This window comes from Microcaecilia unicolor, chromosome 4 (assembly GCF_901765095.1).
Source record: "Microcaecilia unicolor chromosome 4, aMicUni1.1, whole genome shotgun sequence".
NCBI lineage: Eukaryota > Metazoa > Chordata > Amphibia > Gymnophiona > Siphonopidae > Microcaecilia > Microcaecilia unicolor.
This window is the reverse complement of record NC_044034.1, coordinates 340,241,174-340,262,616: the sequence shown is the minus strand read 5'-3', so window position 1 is coordinate 340,262,616 and position 21,443 is coordinate 340,241,174. Positions and strand designations below refer to the sequence as shown.

Here is a 21,443-nt window from a genome sequence, read left to right as displayed (position 1 = left end):
TCTGATCCCACAGCTAGGTTGTGGCAACTGCCAGCAGCAGAGGGCTCAACGCTGGTAGAATGGACTGGGCATTTTTCTTTTGTGTGTGGTTCGATGCATCAGGCTCTTTGACTTTATGTGCATATAATATAAATATATGACTCATATGTATGTTCATGATTTCATAATAAACTTAATTGCTTAATTTTTTTCTATGCCTTGCAACCCCCTTACTGATTGTAGATCTGAGGAGGAGCTGGGGATGCCCTCTCAAACTTCAACTCAGGCAGCAGATTGCCTTGGGGCACCCCAGTGTGTAGGCATTCCCAGAGCATACCCCCCCCCCCCCCCCCGCTGCATGGCCCATTCAAAGTGAATAGGCTGTGTTGACATTACCACATCAGCAGCTGCTAGCATGGCTTTGTAAACAGGGGGGAATATTTTGGGTTATGTTGAGGGGCATAATCGAACGGGGGTGCCCATCTCTAAGGACGGCCCCCATAAAGGGGCGTCCCCGACCGTATTATCGAAACAAGATGGGCGGCCATCTTTCGTTTCGATAATATGGTCGGGGACGCCCAAATCTCAACATTTGGGTTGACCTTAGAGATGGCTGACCTTGATTTTCACCGATAATGGAAACTGAGGACGTCCATCTCAGAAACCAAATCCAAGCCACTTGGTCATAGGAGCCAGCATTTGTAGTGCAATGGTCCCCCTCACATGCCAGGACACCAACCGGGCAGCCTAGGGGGCACTGCAGTGGACGTCACAAATTGCTCCCAGGTGCATAGCTCCCTTACCTTGGGTACTGAGCCCCCCCCCCCCCCCCCCCAGGTCCACCTGCCTGAAGTACCCTGCATCCACTACAACTGCTCCAGGGACCTGTATACTGCTGCGATGGACCTGAGTATGGCATTTGAGGCTGGCATAGTGGCTGGCAAAAAAGTATTTTTAACCTGTTTTTTATGGTGGGAGGGGAGTAAGGGGAGGTCATCCCCGATTCCCTCCGGTGGTCATCTGCTCAGTTCAGGCATTTTTCACGGCTTGGTCATGAAAAAAAATGGACCAAGTAAAATCAGCCAAGTGCTCGTCAGGGGCGCCCTTCTTTTTTCTATTATCGGCTGAGGACGCCCATCTCCTAATCACGCCCCAGTCCCGCCTTCGCTACCCTGCCAACACGCCCCCATGGTTGTCCCCGCAACGGAAAGCCGGCGAGGGTGTCAAACAATTGGCTTTCGATTATACTGATTTGGGTGGCCTTGTGAGAACGGCGCCCATCTCCCGATTTGTGTCGAAAGATGGGCGCCCTTCTCTTTCGAAAACAAGCGTGGTTGTGATGTATTCAACATATTTCATAAAATACATGCTTTGGAGCAGGTGTAAAGTTATGCACCGAGATTTACTTGCTACATGGGCTGGGTTCTGGGAGCCTATTTTACAAAGGCACCATTTTAGATTTCTAACAAAAGCACCGTTACAACCTCAGACCCTTAAATGGGGACCTGTGGAAATGGGGATCATATAGGAATAAAGACAAACCACGACAGGAGATATCAGAAGGATACATAGAAATTCAGATACTGCCACTGTAAAGTGAATACGGGTAATGCTGTGATGTATGCTTCTTCCACTCTGAAATTGTTTAACAAAGTTGTGGCTATTCAGGTTAGCATAATTTAATTTCAATACAGGAAGTTCATTTGGGTGAAAAATAAGCTGCAATGGTATCTTTACACCTACCAGCAAGAGCTAAGTGAGACCAAGCCAACTCTTTCAATGTTTATTGTGTCACAAGTATTTAGAGTTCATTCATAGATCTGAAAACATAAAAATAGACCTTCTTTCAGCTTATAAAAGAAATATAGTATGTTTGACAGACATGTCATGGCACTATGCAGAAAAAAAAAACCAAGGGCACCTTTCAAGCAGCAGACTACGGTGTTGCCCTATTGACCATGCTCTGCTGGGCATAGCACAGGACTGAAACTCTCTTCTCATCTCATATTGGAATACAACTGAATTGTACATGCTATTAAAACAGTGGAGATGTGCAATACGAAGGTTATATCAAAACCTCTCACTTTTTTTTTTCCCAAGAAACAGCTAGCAAAATGCAAAGAAACAGAATTTACCAGGAAGTACAGGGGGAAACGGTGGACTGTGGCAAGCACAGGTAATGTGTACTAACAATTACTACCGTGTCTGAAATACAAGTTCACAATTCATTCTCTGAAACATTGTTCTGTGCATTTCTGAATGTGTCAAACACGAGCAAATATTTCTCTTTCATGGAAACTTTCATATCATTTAATTTTAAGGAGAGCTTTTTTTTGTTTTTTAATTTTCATCTGTGGCGTGAGGGGCCCCTTTTACTAAGCCGCGTAAATGTCTACGCACGCCCAACACGCGCCAAAATGGAGTTACCGCACGGCTACTGCGGTAATTTCATTTTTGCCATGTGTCGGATACGCGCAGCTGAAAAAATAATTTTTTTTTCTGCTGCACGCCACGTGGCTTTTGGCGCATGTAGGTCATTACCGCCCAGTTACCGCGTGAGACTTTACCACTAGGTCAATGGCTGGCGGTAAGGTCTCAGACCCAAAATGGACGTGCGGCAATTTTCATTTTGTTGCGCGTCCATTTTCTGCAAAAATTTTAAAAAGGCCTTTTTTTTTTTTACAGGCGCGCTGAAAAATGATTCTACATGCGCCCAAAACGCACGCTACAGTACCGCAGGTCATTTTTCAGCGCACTTAAGTAAAAGGACCCCTTAATTAGTATGAAATGTGAAATAGTATGAAGTATCCCCCACCCTCCAACTTAAAGTGCTATTTGTCTTTACTGTGTGCTAGTTGAACTTGGTTGTACAGTAAATGCGCATTACCCTGTTCTGGATAAAGAAGAGATTCTTCAGAATATTTCATTGGTATAGTACAGTTTTTCTCTTAATAAAAATATACAAAAATCTTCTACACGGAAAGCAATTGCTTTCATGTCATTCAACTTGAGTCAAATCAAAATATTAACCCTAACCCTTCTTGACTGGTGTCAGAAGGATGAAATTTGCATTGAGGTGAATTATAGCTAGTGAACCTTCAATCTACATGGTAAACATTTTGGCTTCTAGAAAATCATGACCTATTTAAACAGTAATCATGAGGACACATTTTCAGATATTTTAAACATTAAATATGCATTGTATAAAACTAGTGTGTGAGAAGATAGAACATTGCACTCTTGAGTTTGGAGCTAAGTTTACACAGATTTTCTTCCCTTTATGTACCTGCATTTTGGGTAAAAATACAAAAGTAACCCCCCTCCTTTTTTCCGGTGTCATATTTAAGTCTCTTAAGAGAATTTGGCATTTTTTAGAATATTTCATGTAAAAGTATAGTTTCCATTCTTGACATTAAATAAAAACCAGACACACTTCACAACGTAAAATCCCCAACATTTCTAAAATACACATATTTCATTTTACATTAAAAGGGCAGGGAAAAGATTAAAAATTGTACAAATATTGAAAAGCAGCATAACTCTAAAACGGACCGATATATTACGACATAAAATCCCTTTGTTCGTATATGCTGGACAGGCTTGGAGCCCCTTCAGAAATTTGTGTTTCCCAAGGGCTATACAGCATTTTGAATGTTTTTCACAATCCCAAATTGTTTTCAAAGAATAAATACAATAATTAAAAAGCCCTTAGCAATGTAATAGAAAGGACTCAAGCTTATTCCATTTCAAGTTTTGTTCGTTTTTACGCTAGTTGAATGCGGCTGTATGGCTGGGGAACATTCAGCTGCCATGGATGTGTGGGTGCAGGCCTGCAGTCTACAGAAGAGCTCTGCACAGGGTACAGAAGAGGGGGGGGGGGGCACGGAATATATTTACACACATCTGACCAGATAGGAGGGTTTTAGGTGTCCGTTTTCAGCTTTCTACCTGGTACAAAGTTTTCACGTTTCACCCAGATTACTTCGCCCATATTGCTTTCCACACTGCCATTGACTCCAGACAATGCAGTTTGTTTCTTCAGCAGGGTCATTCTGGATTCGTGTGTGCCCATGAAGCTACGGCTTTTTCTTCCGTGACAAAATGGCTTGCTTGTGATGGACGCCTCCTGGAGTTGCTCCTCTAGCTCTTTTTCCGTCGCGCTGCCTTTCATGGACTGGCAGTATTCATCATCACTGCTTAGAATGTCTGTCTCTTTGATGTCCTCCTGCTCTTCATACTGAGTCAGATCAAACTGTTCCTCTACCCAACGCTCAGCATCCCCACTGTTTGCTGGCTGCTGCTGGGACTCATCGGGGTTGTTTGTCAAGAGAGCATCTGAATCAATGGTGAATCTGTTTCTGACAAGGCGTCGTCTCCTCCCAAGGGACCTGCTTGGGGCAGACACTGAAGAAAAAAATTGCGTAAAGAAACCATTCGTAAAGTCACTTACACATCATTCAAAATTTCTGTTAAACAATAAGCCAAGAACTAATAGGGTCAGGAAACATTAAGACCTTCACGACATATCTGGCATACTTCCTCAAGGCAGTTGATTAAGCTTAGCAGCTCCAAGGAGCATCTTCATTTACTGATACATAAAAAGGTTAATTCAAAACCAAATTAATTTTGCAAACGGGTTTTCTGGTTTGAAACCAGGCTCAACCACAGATTTCTCTAACTAATTTTACACAAGGAGGAATTGCAAATCTTTTTCAACACCTTCCTCTTCCCCAGCATTTCGTCTGTACAGATTTGTATAGAGTCTTTGATCTGAAGATAACTTTTTGCAAGTAAGTGTACTTTCTTCAAAACTAGGGGCCTCAGGAGCCTGCCTACCAGGTCTTTGTTATTCAGAGCCATGGTCCTGTAACATGTAAATGACAAGCCAACAGTTTGGAGGATACTAGAGACACTGCTGGAGACATTAAGGGGGAATCCATCAAGATGTAGTAAAAGTTCACCCTTTACCACACCTTGCTGCACCATGGGATTCAGCAACCTCCGGGGATCCCAGTACCACAGGTTGCAGGATCCTGGGACATGAGAATGCTGCTGTTTGTGAGCCACCTCACAAGCAGTGTTATTCCTATGGCGTAGGAGTATCGGGTTGCAAAGCCACAGCCTGATGATCCCGGGCCTGAAGATCTGTGTCCCCTTCCTGTCAAGGCCTGCCCACCCAACCATAAAGGCTATCTTTAAAAATCATTGGTGGTCGGTTGGGGGGGGGGGGGTCATCCGGGGACTTGGGGGTGCTTTAGGCAGGAGCAATGCCCGGTCGCTCCTGTCCAGTCCATGCACCAGATTCAAAATGGCGCAACTACCACTAGGGGTCATATTTCCTTATATGGAAACATGACCCCTAGTGGTAGTCATGCAAGACTACTGCTAGGAGCACCATTCTGAAGCTGGCACATTGACTGGGCAGGAGCAACTGGGCATTACTCCTGCCTGAAGACCCCCCCCACCAGACCCCAGATGACCCCCCACCCGATCACAAATGTAATGCCATACTGGGAAAAGACCAAAGGTCCATCAAGCCCAGCATCCTGTCCCCGACAGCGGCCAAACCAGGTCAAGGGCACCTGGCAAGCTATCCAAATGTACAAACATTTTATACAAGTTATTCCCGAAATTGTGGATTTTTCCCAAGTCCATTTAGTAGCGGTCTATGGACTTGTCCTTTAGGAAACCGTCCAACACATTTTTAAACTCTGCCAAGCTAACCGCCTTCACTACGTTCTCCGGCAACGAATTCCACAGTTTAATTATGCGTTGGGTGAAGAAAACTTTTCTCCTATTTGTTTTAAATTTACTACACTGTAGTTTCATCGCATACCCCCTAGTCCTAGTATTTTTGGAAAGCGTGAACAGACGCTTCACATCCACCTGTTCCACTCCACTCATTATTTTATATACCTCTATTTTTAAAGGTCTTGTGGGGGGGAGGGGGGTGGCTTAAGGGGGAAGACCCAGAAGCCTGGGATGCTCAACTGACCCAGTGGCATGTGGGGCCTGGGCCCCTCCACTTTGGGCTCAGACCCACCCAACTGCAGTACCTTGAATGGCTGGCAGGGATACAAGCCCGAACCTCTCCTAGTGTAAGGAAGTTGGCAGCATGCTTTCTAGCAGCCGATGCCAGCACTCCGCACATGGTCAACTCGCCAGCATGAACTGAGCATATGTGAGGAGTGCCGGCGTCAGTGGTCAGAAAGCATGCTGCCAAACTTCCTTACACCAGGGGTGGTTCAGGCTGCAGAGCTGTTTGGCTGGCAGGGTTTTGCCCCAGGCCTGCTTTTGTCTCTCGGCAGCCCTGCTGGGGGAACCCAGATCTGCAGTCCCAGGAGCATCAGGCTGCGGCTTTGCGGTCTGATGCTCCTGGATGGTAAAATAACCCTAGAAAAAAGCTGGGGTTATTTTACTATGAATTTGGAGCCCTAACGTTACTTGTGGTATATTACTGCAAGTCTCGTTGAGGTATTTGCATAGTAATGAGATGCAAAATGCGGCAACTTAAATATTGTCACAGTATTTTGAGTCAAGTGGTGTTAGGGCAGTTTAAGGCACATCGAGGATCAATTAACGCAACATTGCTTGATGAATTCCCCTCTAAGTTTACACTAACATCACCTACCAGGGGGTGTCAGAGCTGTACCATTTCCAAGAGGCCTTCAGTCAGGCTAACTTAGGTTAGCTGAATTGTGGATAGACTGCATGGTGCGATACTGACACACACACACACACATCTCTCATTCTTTCTCCAATACCCAAGGCACATACCTCCCAAGTTCTCATTCTATCCCCAACCTCACCCCAAGAAATATACTGCTCTTTCCTCACCCGCTAGGAACATACCCTCCTCAGCTCTCATTCTTTTCTCACCCCCTAAGCACGTACTCTCAGCATTGCCCTTCCCTCCCACAACATGCACTTCCAGATTGATGTGCCTCCCTCTCCAATAGAACAATGCCCTGTCTTGTTCTGCCTCTCCCTCTCAATCATGTGATGAGAGGAATAGAACAGTTACACATTAGGCTGGCTCCTCCTCTACCACCCAGCTTCTGACAGCTATGTGAGTGTACTGAGTCCCATGCAGTTCAAATTAGCAGTGGCCAGGGTTGCCAGATGGGCGGTTTTCCCGCCCAATTGGGCGGTTTTCTGCAACCCGCCGCGGGAAATTTTTGCCCGCGGCGGGTTGCGGTTTTTTGGGCTGCTTTTTGGGCTTCGGGGCGGTTTTTTGGGCGGCTTTTTCGGCCGCGAGGGCGGGGTTAGTGACGTGTTTGGGCGGGGTTAGTGACGTTTTGGGCGGGGTTAGTGACGTGGGAGGCGGGGCCGATGACGTGGGAGGCGGGGCCAGTGACGGGGAGGCGGGGCCAGTGACGGGGGAGGCGGGGGTGATGACGCGGGGGTGGGGGTGTCAGGGGCGGGGTTTGAGTTTGGGCGGGTTTTGGGCGGGTTTTATGCTGGATTGGGTGGGAAAAAAATTTTCCACCTGGCAACACTGGCAGTGGCACCCAAAACTGCATAGCAGGACCATGCAGCCTGATGTGAAACAATGCGCTTGCGGGCTCTGAATGCAAGTAGCATGCAAATGCATGCAAAACTGGGCTAAACCTATTCATCCCCAATGATCAGTGACCAGTGCACCAAAGATTGGCTCGCTGGCCGTGGCAAACCCTACGCCAGCTTGGAGCTGGCGTTAGGGTTTGAAACCACTGGGGAGGAATAGTGAGCCCTGTTCAGCATGCATTTGCATGCTAGCAGGCTCCCATTCCCCCCTCCCCCCCCAATGCAGCAGCCCCCTGCAGGAACCTTGACCCGACCGACCCCCCTCCCCCGCGACAGGGGGCTGGAGATCTGATGGACCTCCAGTCCCCCAACATAGGTTCGGGGGGGGGGGGGGGCTGGAGATCTGGTGGGTCTCCAGACCCCCTTATCCCCCCCAAGCATTCCTGTGTCGGGGGGGGGGGGGGTTGGGAGGACCAGAGGTCCACCAAACTTGCAGCCCCTGTTTTGCCTGGCTCGGGGCGGAGGTAGTTGGGGTCTGGTGGTCCCAAGGACCTCCAAGCCCCTGTGTTTAACAGGTCTGGGCTCTTGACAGCCCAGACCTGTCAAACAAGTGCGGGAGGATTGTGCCTGAGCCCATGATCTAAGAGAATTGCGTGCTTAAATTTGCATGTAATTATCTCTGATCATAGCTGTGGTAAAGCCCCGCTCTGTTCCAGCGCTATTTTTGGAGTGCTGTTTGGAACAGCGTGGGGCTTTTGATCATCTGCCCATAAGTGGGATGTGGCAGAACAAGGCATGGACTCTGCTAGGGGAGAGGTGGGGCATTTTGTTTAATAGGAGTGATACGCTCCTAAAGGATTTCCTGAAAAATTAACTAGCGGTGGGCCCATTAGGATAGGTTTCGGAACCACTGCAATTCAGTATTCTGCTACTGAAAAGTTTAATAGTGACTCTGTACTAGCACCTTTACATAGTCCTTGAAATCTGCTTCCTGTGTGAACAACAAAGATGCAATTGTCATGAACATTAGCTCAGTACCTGTTCTGCTCATCATTGGTCTTGCACCTTTAAGAGCACACAGTCTTTTGCCTCCAAAGGGAACATACTGCTGTGAGTTGGGCAAACTCTCTGTTTTAAGAAGCTGCCTCCTGTGCTTGTCACGCAGAACTGAGTGCACAGACTTCAAAAATTCCTTTTTACTTTCTGGAGAACTAAAAGTAAAAGAATAATGATCTAAGCACACAGTGAACTATTTGGACTCATGATGTTATCAATTTTATGAACATATAAAGCAGAAAATTGTACATGTAAGCAGTGGCGTACCAAGGGGGGAGCGGTGGGGGCGGTCCGCCCCGGGTGCACGCCGCTGGGGGGGTGCTGCGGCGCGCGCCTGCTCTGAGTTCACTGACTTCGTGCGTTCGCCGCAGCTCCCTCTGCCCTGGAACAGGTTACTTCCTGTTCCGGGTCAGAGGGAGCTCCAGCGAACGTGCGAAGTCAGGGAACTCTGAGCAGGCGCGTGCTGCGGCACCCCCCCAACCGGCATGCACCCGGGGGGGGGGGGGTGTTCCGCGCTGCATCGGGGGGGGGGGGGTGCTGCACCCGGGTGTCCGCCCCCCTAGGAACGCCACTGCATGTAAGGGAGTACAAGGTTGCTGTGCAACTGTTTAGGTGGAAAAAAAAATATCAAAAACTACATGCAGAAATATGAGAAGCAAACTGAACACAAGATTATGGGGCTCATTTTCGAGGCAGAAAAAATTCCAAAAAGTAGCACAAAGTGGCACATGGATTTTTTTTTCTCTAAAACATCCAAATCGCTATTTTTGAAACACATTAAAATGTTTTTTTTTTTTTTTAATGCAGTTTGCAGTGAATCCAAATCACAAGGGGACATGCTGGGAGCGGGATTTGGGTATTCCTAGAACTTGGACATTTTTCTGCCATAATGGAACAAAACAAAAATATTCATCAGGGCTAAAAGTCTGAAACAGGTTTAGACCAAAATGTTTACCAAGACCAAGTCACAAAATGCTACCCTAAATGACCAGATGACCACTGGAGGGATTAAGGCATGACTCCCCCGCCTTACTCTCCCAATGGTCACTGATCCCCTCTGACACCCCAAAGATGTGAATGAAACAGTACATATCAGCTTCTATGACGACTTCAGATGTTATGGCCAGTCCTATTACAGAAGCAAGAGGGTCCCTGGAGTAGCCTAGTGGTTGGTGCAGTGCACTGTGGAGAAGGGGACCCAGGCCCATCTCTCACTCTTGTTACACTTGTGGTGAAAAAGTATGAGCCCTCCAAAACCCACCAAAAGCCTACTGTACCCTCATACAAGTGACACCTTCAGCCAAAAGGGTTATTGTAGTGCTGTATAGTTGGGTACAGTAGGTTTCTGGTGGGTTTTGGAGGGCTCACCACACAATATAAGGCAGTAACATTGAGATGTGTAGCTGGGACCTTTTATGTGAAGTCCACTGCAGTGCCTGTTGGGACGGCTGTGTAGCCAGTCTATTGCTGGCCGATCCATACATCCCAATGGCTAGTTTTTGTGCATTCTTCCCTTGGACTTTTTTTTTTTTATGGTCACAAAAGAAAAACACACTGAGCACAAAACATCTAGGAAATGGCCATTTTTGAAACAAAAAGACGTTTTTCTGGTTTGAAAATTGCTGTTTGCCACTTGATTATTGGACGTTTTCAGCAAAATGTCCAAAATCAGATTTAGACGTCATATCAAAAATGCCCCTTAATACTTGTTATAGCCTTCTGATATTTGTCCTATCTGTTGATTCAATAAGCATTTTAGTTCATATAAGGACTGTTTCCAAAGAAACGATAAAAAGATACATGTGCAGGAGTGCCCTATGAGACAGAGGCGGAGGCCTCAGGTAGCACTCTTCAAGGAGCAGCATCTAGCCGCCAGATTGTCAGCTGTCTCTGCTGCACCCCTCCCCTGGCGTCTTTCCTTTCATTCCCCCCCTCTCTGGCCAGCATTTACTCCCCTCCTTTCTCAACCTCCTCCCCCCCCCTCGAGTCAAACTTTAATTTGTTTTAAAAGTCGCCAGGCAGCAGCAGCGATTCAAACACGCTGCCATGTGCTCTCTGCTGCGGCCTGCCCCAGCGGAAACAGGAAATTATGTCAGAGAGGGTGGGCCACAATAGAGAGCAGGCTCTGGGGATGGCGACAGGGCAGCGTGTTTGAATCACTGTCTGGCAACTTTTGTAATAAATTAAAGGTAGACTTGGAGGGGGGAGGCGTTTGAGGAAGGAATGGAGGAGATGGCAGATTGCAGCCTGGTGGGTGGGGGGGAGGATGAGGGTGGGGAGAGAGAGTATGAGTGATGCTGGACAACAGGGGGTAGAAGGGAGAAATGGGCTTGGGAGTACAAGCTTTTAAACTAGAACCTGGGAGAAGGCCGACAGTCGTTCAAAAGCGCATGGTTCGGAACAAGGTATCTTTCAAAGATATTACCAAAACAGGTAAGATAGGGTATCCCGATAGTGAGGTTGCAATAGAGACCATAGTAGACCAGGAGGCATATTTTCAAAGCACTTAGCCTTCCAAAGTTCCATAGAAACCTAAGTGCTTTGAAAATATGCCTCCAGGTGTCTTAAAAAGCAGACAAAAGATTGCAAATTAACACTGTCAACTGCTGAGTAAGATGTAAACAGACACAACAAACAGTTTGAAATGTCTATATGCGAATACCAGAAGCCTAAGAAATAAGATGGGAGAGTTAGAATATATTGCACTAAATGAAAAATTAGATACAATAGGCATCTCTGAGACCTGGTGGAAGGAGGATAACCAGTGGGACACTGTCATACCAGTGTACAAATTATATCAAAGTGATAGGGTGGATCGAATTGTTGGAGGGGTAGCATTGTATGTTAAGGAGGGTCTTGAATCAAATAGATGGAAAATTCTGCATGAAACAAAACACATCTTGGAATCCTTACGGATTGAAATTCCATGTGTAAAGGGGAAAAGGATAGTGATAGGAGTGTACTACCGTCCACCTGGCCAGAATGAACAGACAGATGTAGAAATGTTATCAGAAATTAGGGAAGCTAACAAACAGGAGAACACAATAATAATGGGTGATTTTAATTAACCTGATATTGACTGGGTAAATGTAACATTGGGGCATGCAAGGGAGGTAAAATTCCTTGACGAACTCAAGGACTGCTTTATGGAGCAGCTGGTTCAGGAGCCAACAAGAGGAGAAAACATTCTAGACCTAGTCATTAGTGGAGCACATGATCTGGTGCAGGAGGTAATGGTGATGGGGCTGCTTGATAACAGTGATCATAATATGATCAGATTTGATATCGGCTTTGGCGTAAATACACACAGAAAATCCAATACGTTAGCATTTAATTTTCAAAAACGAGACTATGATAAAATGAGAAGAATGGTGAAAAAAAAAAAACTTAAGAGGAGCAGCTGTGAAGGTCAAAAATTTACATCAGGCGTGGATGCTGTTCAAAAACACCTTCCTGGAAACCCAGGCCAAATATATTACATGTATTAAAAAAGGAGGAAGGAAGACCAAATGACAGCCGGCATGGTTAAAAAGTGAGGTGAAGGAAGCTATTGAAGCTAAAAGAAAATCCTTCTGAAAATAAAAGAAGGGTCAGACTGAAAATAATAAGAAACAGCACAAATCAAATGCAAAGAACTGATAAGGAAGGCAAAGAGGGACTTTGAAAAAAAGATTGCGTTGGAGGCAAAAACACATAGTAAAATTTTTTGTAGGTATATTAAAAGCAAGAAGCCGGCAAAACAATCAGTTCGCTAGAAGACCAAGGGGTAAAAGGGGCACTTAGGGAAGAAAAAGCCATAGTGGAGAGATAATTCTTTGCTTCGGTCTTCACCGAGAAAGATTTGGGCGAGATACTAGTGCCAGAAAAGATATTCAAAGCTGATGAGTCAGAGAAACTGAATAAAATCTCCATAAATCTGGAAGATGTAATGGCGCAATTTGACAAACTGAAGAGTAGCAAATCACCTGGACCAGATGGATTCATCCCAGAGCACTGATAGAATTGAAAAATGAACTTACAGAACTATTGTTAGAAATATGTAGTTTATCTTTAAAATCAAGCATGACACCAGAAGATTGGAGGGTGGCCAATGTAACGCTAATTTAAAAAAAGGTTCCAGAGGTGATCCGGTAAATTATTGACTGGTGAGCCTGATGTCGGTGCCAGGCAAAATGGAAGAGACTATTATAAAGAACAAAATTATAGAGCATATTCAAAAGCATGGATTAATGAGACAAAGCCAACATGGATTTAGTGAAGGGCAATCTTGCCTCAGCAATCTATTACATTTTTTTGAAGTGGTGGATAAAGGTAAGCCGGTTGATAATGTATATCTGAATTTTCAAAAGGCATTTGACAAAGTACCTCATGAAAGACTCCAGAGGAAATTGGAGAGTCATGGGATAGGAGGTAGTGTACTATTATGGATTAAAAACTGGTTAAAAGATAGAAAACAGAGAGTAGGATTAAATGGTCAGTATTCTCAATGAAAAAAAGGTGGTTCCCCAGGGGTCTGTGCTGGGACTGCTGCTTTTAACATATTTATAAATGATCTAGAGATGGGAGTAACTAGTGAGGTAATTACATTTGCTGATGACACAAAGTTATTCAAAGTTGTTAAATCCTACGAGATTGGGAGACTGGGCATCTAAATGGCAGATGATGTTTAATGTGAGCACTTCCTCCCTCAGAAAATGTGAAGTGTAAGATTAACCATTTTGAGTTTTTCTTATTTTCTTTAAGATTGTTTTCCTGATCTTGGATCTTCCAATTGTGGACAATTATGTAAATATATATTGTTGAGAGAAAATGTTTTCCTTTTTATATTAATTTCTGTATTTCCTTACATTTATGTGATAAATGTGAATGTAATTAAGTAAAATGATAAATAAATTAAAAAAAAAAATAATGTGAGCACGTGCAAAGTGATGCATGTGGGAGAGGAACCTGAACTATAGCTACGAGATGGAAGGTTCCATGTTAGGAGTCACCAACCAGGAAAGGGATCTAGGTATCATCGTTGATGAAACGTTGAAACCCTCTGCTTAGTGTGCGGCGACAGCTAAGTAAAACATTCTACTTCTGTTTTGTACCACTTCTTGGGACAGTTTTATTGGTTGATCTGGGAATACCCTTGTGAATGAATAATACATACAATTGACTTCTCTGTGAGTACTTGTGCTCCTCACCCCAGGCCTCAGAGGTATGTATGTAGCTAGGTCCTGGTGGTCGCCAGCACGAGGGCTCAACCCTGGTGGAATAAACTGGACATTTTTCTTTTGTGTGTGGTTTGACTCCTCCATTAGGTTGTTTGACTTTGGTTTTATGCGCATATAATATATAAATATATGTGGTTTATGTATTTTCATGATTTTGTAATAAACTCCCTGATTGTAGCTCTGAGGAGGGAGGGGTGGGGACTCTGGTGGGCAGTGGGGGCACCATCTCATCCCTCGCCTCAGGCAGCAGATTGGCTTGAGCTGCCCCTGTACATGTGTGTAATTTTACTTGCATAATGGGTGTGCAACTTTATAAAACCCTATTTCTGTGGAAATATATTAGAGGGGATAATTTAAAAGCCACTTCTGTTTTATGCACAGAAGCATAAAATTATCCAGAGCATATGTGAGTAAAATAGGCTCCTAATATAATTTTACATATAGTTTTACAAACAGGAGCATTCCTGAGTATGGAGTTGTGGCAGCATTTGGACTTACATACATAATTTTGGATCTTAAAGTATACGCACACATTTTCTTGAGAACAGTTAAGTGTAAATGTACGCATGTAGTTTCAATGAGGCAATTTTCAAAAGGGAAAGCATGCATGGACTTTCCCTTTGTAAACTGGTACAATTATTATTATTATTTGTATAGCGCTACCAGACGCACGCAGCGCTGAACATTTGACACAGAGAGACAGTCCCTGCTCAATAGAGCTTACAATCTAAAAATACAGACAACTAAGGGTGAGGGAAGTACTGGGTGAGAAGGAACAAGGGGAGGGCAATTCAGTAGTGGCTAGGAGCCAACAGCAGTGGTGAAAAGGTGGGTTTTCAGCATAGATTTGAAAACAGGTAGAGATGGAGCTAGACGTACAGGCTCAGGAAGTCTATTCCAGGCATAAGGTGCCGCAAGGGAAAAGGAACGATGGTACGATGTATCTGTATATCTGTAGCACGATTTAGATGGTCTGTTACAAAATTTGCCCCCGTTTTCTCTGGCTCAGTTCCAAGAACAGCTTCAGTGACTGCTATAATATTTTAATTATCTGCATGGAAGTTAATCCCCACTGGCTAGTTTTTAAATCAGCACCAGGTAATCTGGCTCGTATCCACCGCAGGGCAGAGGATCACTACGTAAGCACACTCACCTGCAACAGAGATGAAATGCTCTCTCAGGCCTTCCTTCTGATTCAGACTTAACGTGAACAATTTCACACACCAAATTTGTTTCTGCATCTATATACATTTTAAAAGGAAGAAAAACAGACATCAGAAATTTAAATGGCTTTGTGCATTTTTAAACAAGAATGCTGACCCTTTTGCAGTATTTACAAGGAGAGATCATATTCAATTATTAGCGTCCAATACCAAGAAGGAAAACAACCATTCTGTTTTATTTAATATTTATTAATTTCAAAATATTTGATCTACCACCCTTCATTTGCCACATCAGAGCAGTTTACATAATAAAAGAGTAAAAGGGGACGCTAAAAACATTTTCTATTGTCTGGAAATCAGAAGGGTGGATTTAGAATTTACATCCTTTTGAGACTGAAGCAAATCATTCACAGACAAGGAAAAAGCGTTCAGTGGGCCTTGTGTTTGAAAAGCCTCAATAAGTTGGTCATTTAAAAAACTCGAGGGGCCCTTTTTCTAAGCCGCGTAGGCACCTATGAGTGGCCAATTCGCATCAATTTGGATTTACTGCCCGTCTAACATGTGCACCGTGCGGGAATTTCATTTTTTTATGTGTGCCCGCTACGTGCACCAGAAAATATATTTTATTTTCTTGCGTGAGGCGAAAAATCGGGCGGTACCTCTGACTCGACGTGCGTAGGTGATTGCCGCACGGTTAACGCGAGAGACCTTACCGCTAAGTCAGTGGCTGGCGGTAAGGTCTCAGACCCAAAATGGACGTCTTGCAATTTTCATATCGCTGCACGCCCATTTTTCTCAAAAATTTTTAAACAAGGCATTTATTTGCAGGCGTGCTGAAAAATGGATCTGCGCGTGCCCAAAACCCGCGCCTACACTACCGCAGGCCATTTTTCAGCGCAGCTTAGTAAAAGGACACCTCGGTTTCCTGAGAGAACCAAGTGGCTTGGAATTTGTGGAAAACACGTGTGCCCTAAAATGACAGGCAATCAGGATTTCAAAAACAGTAGTATCGAGTCAGTTCCTGTTTCATTGGTGAAGGATATTGGATGCAGTCGAGACAAATGAAAGGATCTGCTTCTACCGTTATTGGATCTTACAGCTGGATTTGACATAATAAATCAATAGAAATCAAACAAAATAAAACATGGAAAAGAAAATAAGATGATACCTTTTTATTGGACATAACTTAATACATTTCTTGATTAGCTTTCGAAGGTTGCCTTTCTTCGTCAGATCGGAAATAAGCAAATGTGCTAGCTGACAGTGTATATAAGTGAAAACATTCAAGCATTACTATGACAGTCTGACAGGGTGGGAGGATGGGGGTGGGTAGGAGGTATGCATGGGGACATCAAAGCATATCATTGATATTCTAACAGGATGGGTGTGGATAGGTGAGAGGTGGAGAGAAGTACAGCTTTATGGTTTATAATGGGCTAGGGACCCCAGGTCCTTGTTAAGTCCTTTCTGTTGGGTGTTTAAATATTCAATCATTCTGACTTCAAAGATCTTACGTTCTTGTATGGTTTTAAAGTTACCTTTCAGGATTCTCACTGTGAAATCACTGGTACAGTGTCCTGGTCCTGTAAAATGTTGACCAACAGACTGTCATAGTAATGCTTGAATGTTTTCACTTATATACACTGTCAGCTAGCACATTTGCTTATTTCCGATCTGAGGAAGAAGGGCAACCTTCGAAAGCTAATCAAGAAATGTATTAAGTTATGTCCAATAAAAAAGGTATCATCTTATTTTCTTTTCCATGTTTTATTTTGTTTGATTTCTATAGATTCTACATGGAATGTTGCTATTCCACTAGCAACATTCCATGTAGAAGTCGGCCCTTGCAGATCACCAATGTGGCCACGCAGGCTTCTGCTTCTGTGAGTCTGACGTCCTGCACGTACGTGCAGGACGTCAGACTCACAGAAACAGAAGCCTGCGCATCCTTCTACATGGAATGTTGCTAGTGGAATAGCAACATTCCATGTAGAATCTCCAATAGTAGCAACATTCCATGTAGAATCTCCAATGGTATCTATTTTACTGTCATAGTAATGCTTGAATGTTTTCACTTATATACACTGTCAGCTAGCACATTTGCTTATTTCCGATCTGCCGAAGAAGGGCAACCTTCGAAAGCTAATCAAGAAATGTATTAAGTTATGTCCAATAAAAAAGGTATCATCTTATTTTCTTTTCCATGTTTTATTTTGTTTGATTTCTATAGATTCTACATGGAATGTTGCTATTCCACTAGCAACATTCCATGTAGAAGTCGGCCCTTGCAGATCACCAATGTGGCCACGCAGGCTTCTGCTTCTGTGAGTCTGACGTCCTGCACGTACGTGCAGGACGTCAGACTCACAGAAACAGAAGCCTGCGCAGCCTTCTACATGGAATGTTGATAGTGGAATAGCAACATTCCATGTAGAATCTCCAATAGTAGCAACATTCCATGTAGAATCTCCAATGGTATCTATTTTACTGTCATAGTAATGCTTGAATGTTTTCACTTATATACACTGTCAGCTAGCACATTTGCTTATTTCCGATCTGAGGAAGAAGGGCGACCTTCGAAAGCTAATCAAGAAATGTATTAAGTTATGTCCAATAAAAAAGGTATCATCTTATTTTCTTTTCCATGTTTTATTTTGTTTGATTTCTATAGATTCTACATGGAATGTTGCTATTCCACTAGCAACATTCCATGTAGAAGTCGGCCCTTGCAGATCACCAATGTGGCCACGCAGGCTTCTGCTTCTGTGAGTCTGACGTCCTGCACGTACGTGTAGGACGTCAGACTCACAGAAACAGAAGCCTGCGCATCCTTCTACATGGAATGTTGCTAGTGGAATAGCAACATTCCATGTAGAATCTCCAATAGTAGCAACATTCCATGTAGAATCTCCAATGGTATCTATTTTACTGTCATAGTAATGCTTGAATGTTTTCACTTATATACACTGTCAGCTAGCACATTTGCTTATTTCCGATCTGAGGAAGAAGGGCGACCTTCGAAAGCTAATCAAGAAATGTATTAAGTTATGTCCAATAAAAAAGGTATCATCTTATTTTCTTTTCCATGTTTTATTTTGTTTGATTTCTATAGATTCTACATGGAATGTTGCTATTCCACTAGCAACATTCCATGTAGAAGTCGGCCCTTGCAGATCACCAATGTGGCCACGCAGGCTTCTGCTTCTGTGAGTCTGACGTCCTGCACGTACGTGCAGGACGTCAGACTCACAGAAACAGAAGCCTGCGCAGCCTTCTACATGGAATGTTGATAGTGGAATAGCAACATTCCATGTAGAATCTCCAATAGTAGCAACATTCCATGTAGAATCTCCAATGGTATCTATTTTACTGTCATAGTAATGCTTGAATGTTTTCACTTATATACACTGTCAGCTAGCACATTTGCTTATTTCCGATCTGCCGAAGAAGGGCAACCTTCGAAAGCTAATCAAGAAATGTATTAAGTTATGTCCAATAAAAAAGGTATCATCTTATTTTCTTTTCCATGTTTTATTTTGTTTGATTTCTATAGATTCTACATGGAATGTTGCTATTCCACTAGTAGCAACATTCCAGGTAGAAGTCGGCCCTTGCGGATCACCAATGTGGCCGCGCAGGCTTCTGCTTCTGTGAGTCTGACGTCCTGCACGTACGTGCAGGACGTCAGACTCACAGAAACAGAAGCCTGCGCAGCCTTCTACATGGAATGTTGCTAGTGGAATAGCAACATTCCATCCATGTAGAATCTCCAATAGTAGCAACATTCCATGTAGAATCTCCAATAGTAGCAACATTCCATGTAGAATCTCCAATGGTATCTATTTTACTGTCATAGTAATGCTTGAATGTTTTCACTTATATACACTGTCAGCTAGCACATTTGCTTATTTCCGATCTGAGGAAGAAGGGCAACCTTCGAAAGCTAATCAAGAAATGTATTAAGTTATGTCCAATAAAAAAGGTATCATCTTATTTTCTTTTCCATGTTTTATTTTGTTTGATTTCTATTGATAACCTTAAGAGTGGACTAACACGGCTACCACACTCCTCTACGTAATAAATCATAAACTGTTGCTTGCTACATTAAGGGGACCTTTTACAAAGGCGCACTGGTGCACACCAAATTGGCCCTACTGCTGGGTTAGCACAGGCGCCCTATGGTACTTCTGAGTTCAGTGCGCACGCGCTTCCCATGGTAGAATATTATTTTCTATTTTCTACTGCAGGAGGCAGGGCCGCCGAGAGACTGGGCCAGGCCCGGGGCAAGGCCCCCCCCCCAGGTCACCACCGCCGCTCTCCCCTCCACCCCCCCCCGAGGTCGCCACCGCTCCCCCATCTACCCCCCCCTGAGGTTGCCGCCGCCGCTCCCCCCCCTCCGTCCGCCACCGAGCCGGGCCCCCTGCATTGAAATCGCAGTCTCACCTCCGTGAAAGCAGCGCTGCAGGCAGAATGCCTCCTTTCGGGGCCCTCCTTCCCTCCTTGTGTCCCACCCTCACGGAAGTTACGTCAGACGAGGGCGAGACACAGGGAGGGAAGGAGGGCCGAAGGGAGGCATTCTGCTGCCTGCAGCACTGCTTTCATGGAGGTGAGACTGCAATTTCAATGCAGGGGGCAGACGGTCGACGACGGAGGGCAGGTGGGACTGTGGTACCGGGCCCGGGGAATTTTGTCCCCCCTGCTCCCCCTCTCGGCAGCTATGGCAGGAGGCAATCCCGGTGGTAATCGGTAGCGCACTCACATTTCTGTGCACTGCCCGATTACTGCATGAGTAGCGTATGAGCCCTCGCTGCCTACAAAATAGGAGGTGTTAAGGGATCAGGCAGTAAATGGCTGTGCATTAATATTATTAGTGCACGGTCATTTAATGCTCCATTGTAAAAATGCTTTTTTTCCTGCTGTGGTAGAAAGTGGCCTACAGCATGCCAATTTCACGCGCCTCAGGTATCTACTCAGGGAGATAATTCTGATACAGTCCAGGTAGTTTGCAAGTCTGACCTGTAATATTATTTATTATTTTGGATTTTATAATCTGACGATTAGGTAGATGCTCTGGAGAAAGTTAATTTTCACCTCAGGGCTGAAGTTCTCACAGACTTTGCACCACTGTAGATGCAAAATAGTCATGGGGAGAGATCATGACCATTGTTGAGGGTGACTCCTAGTGGCTGGATTTCAAATCCATCATATAGGTTTCCTCAAATCCATCATATAGGTTTTCCTGCTGCAATGACCAGACTAGGAACACAGAGGGTCTATTTAACATAGCAGAAAAATGCCTGAGTGATTCCAAACCAACGTTCATGGCCCTAGGATCCCCAGTCCTGGCTCCGACTGAGCTAAGGAGGAGGAAAAAAGGGGAAACACAATCGGTAAGAGAGTTATCTTTACCTGCACTTGTGAGAGACCGAATCTGGAGAGCTTCTGTGGGAATCATATGACGAAACCGGAAAGGGTCCCGCTCCTCGTAAATGGATGCTCTGTGTGAGCCCCCCTAAATGGTTAAATAACAGAAATAAATAATTTTCCTTTAGTAACGAGAGATACTTGGTTTAAGACAGCATTGTGCTTGATGGGATTGCTTATTTTTCAACCAACATTCTGTTTGTGTGTGTACCAGGGGAAGGATGTCTTACTGATATGTAACAACAATCAATAACTGTATTGATGTTAGCGGCATTGACACCCAAGTTTATTTTATTTTAAGTTGTCTGCTGTCTATGGCTATTTATTAAAACAAATACCACAACTATGACTTAAAAGGGAGAGCTATGAGCAAGTAATGACGTTATCTCAGGGTCCTCATACAGAGAATAATCCAGGAGAAAGTCCCAGTACTGCTGCAGATCTATCTATCTGTTGGTCAATATTCAGCCGGCAGCAGTCAGCATTTTTTTTTTAAATGCCGACTGTCACCAGCTAAATTAGTCCCAGATATTCAGTGCCAGACCATGTCTGAGCACCAGCACCAGGTTCCGGCTGAATATCAACCAGGGGCTATATAAGATATTTGTGCCCTGAATTCTGACCCCCCTCCCCCAGAATGGAACCAAACCTTCCCCTGGCCTGATCCCCTAAAGAAACAAGGTAGGCCTGGAACCCCACTCCTGCCAGCCCCGCTACAAAATGGCTGCCTGCTACGACCTCTAGCAGCATCTTCACAGTACTTGAAGTACCATAAGGCTAACAGTAGAGGTCGCCACAGCTATTTTAGTGGGAGTGGAGGCATAGGGCCAGGGGGAGGATTAGTTCCTTTCGGGAGGGGGGGAGGTGAGGGGGCAGCTGGAACTGTTACCAAGAAACAGGGGAGTAGCCAGACTTCAACGGTAGGGGGGTCCAGAGCGAAGGTGAGGGGGCACATTTTAACCCCCCCCGCCCGCCATTGCCGACACCTAAAAACAACTTTGACCCCCCCCCCTGCCAATGACCCTCTCGACCCCCCGCCCGCTGTCGCCTACCTTTGCTGGCGGGGGACCCCAACCCCCCGCCAGCCAAAGTCTTC

The 21,443-nt window shown here is 44.7% G+C and overlaps 1 protein-coding gene across 5 annotated transcripts in view; it reads right to left on the bottom strand.

Moving 5' to 3' along the window:
• Window positions 1-2,618: 2,618 nt before the first annotated feature.
• Window positions 2,619-21,443, bottom strand: part of TIAM1 (T cell lymphoma invasion and metastasis 1) — a 369,616-nt gene continuing 350,791 nt past the window's right edge. For all 5 annotated transcript variants that reach the window (XM_030202124.1, XM_030202125.1, XM_030202126.1 and 2 more), the window contains 4 exons: window positions 20,333-20,435; window positions 14,914-15,001; window positions 8,524-8,696; window positions 2,619-4,383 (listed from right to left, as the gene is read on the bottom strand). In XM_030202124.1, coding sequence (XP_030057984.1) covers window positions 3,902-4,383; window positions 8,524-8,696; window positions 14,914-15,001; window positions 20,333-20,435 — 846 coding nt within the window. In that variant the 3' untranslated portion in view covers window positions 2,619-3,901. The remainder of the gene's footprint in view (window positions 4,384-8,523; window positions 8,697-14,913; window positions 15,002-20,332; window positions 20,436-21,443) is intronic.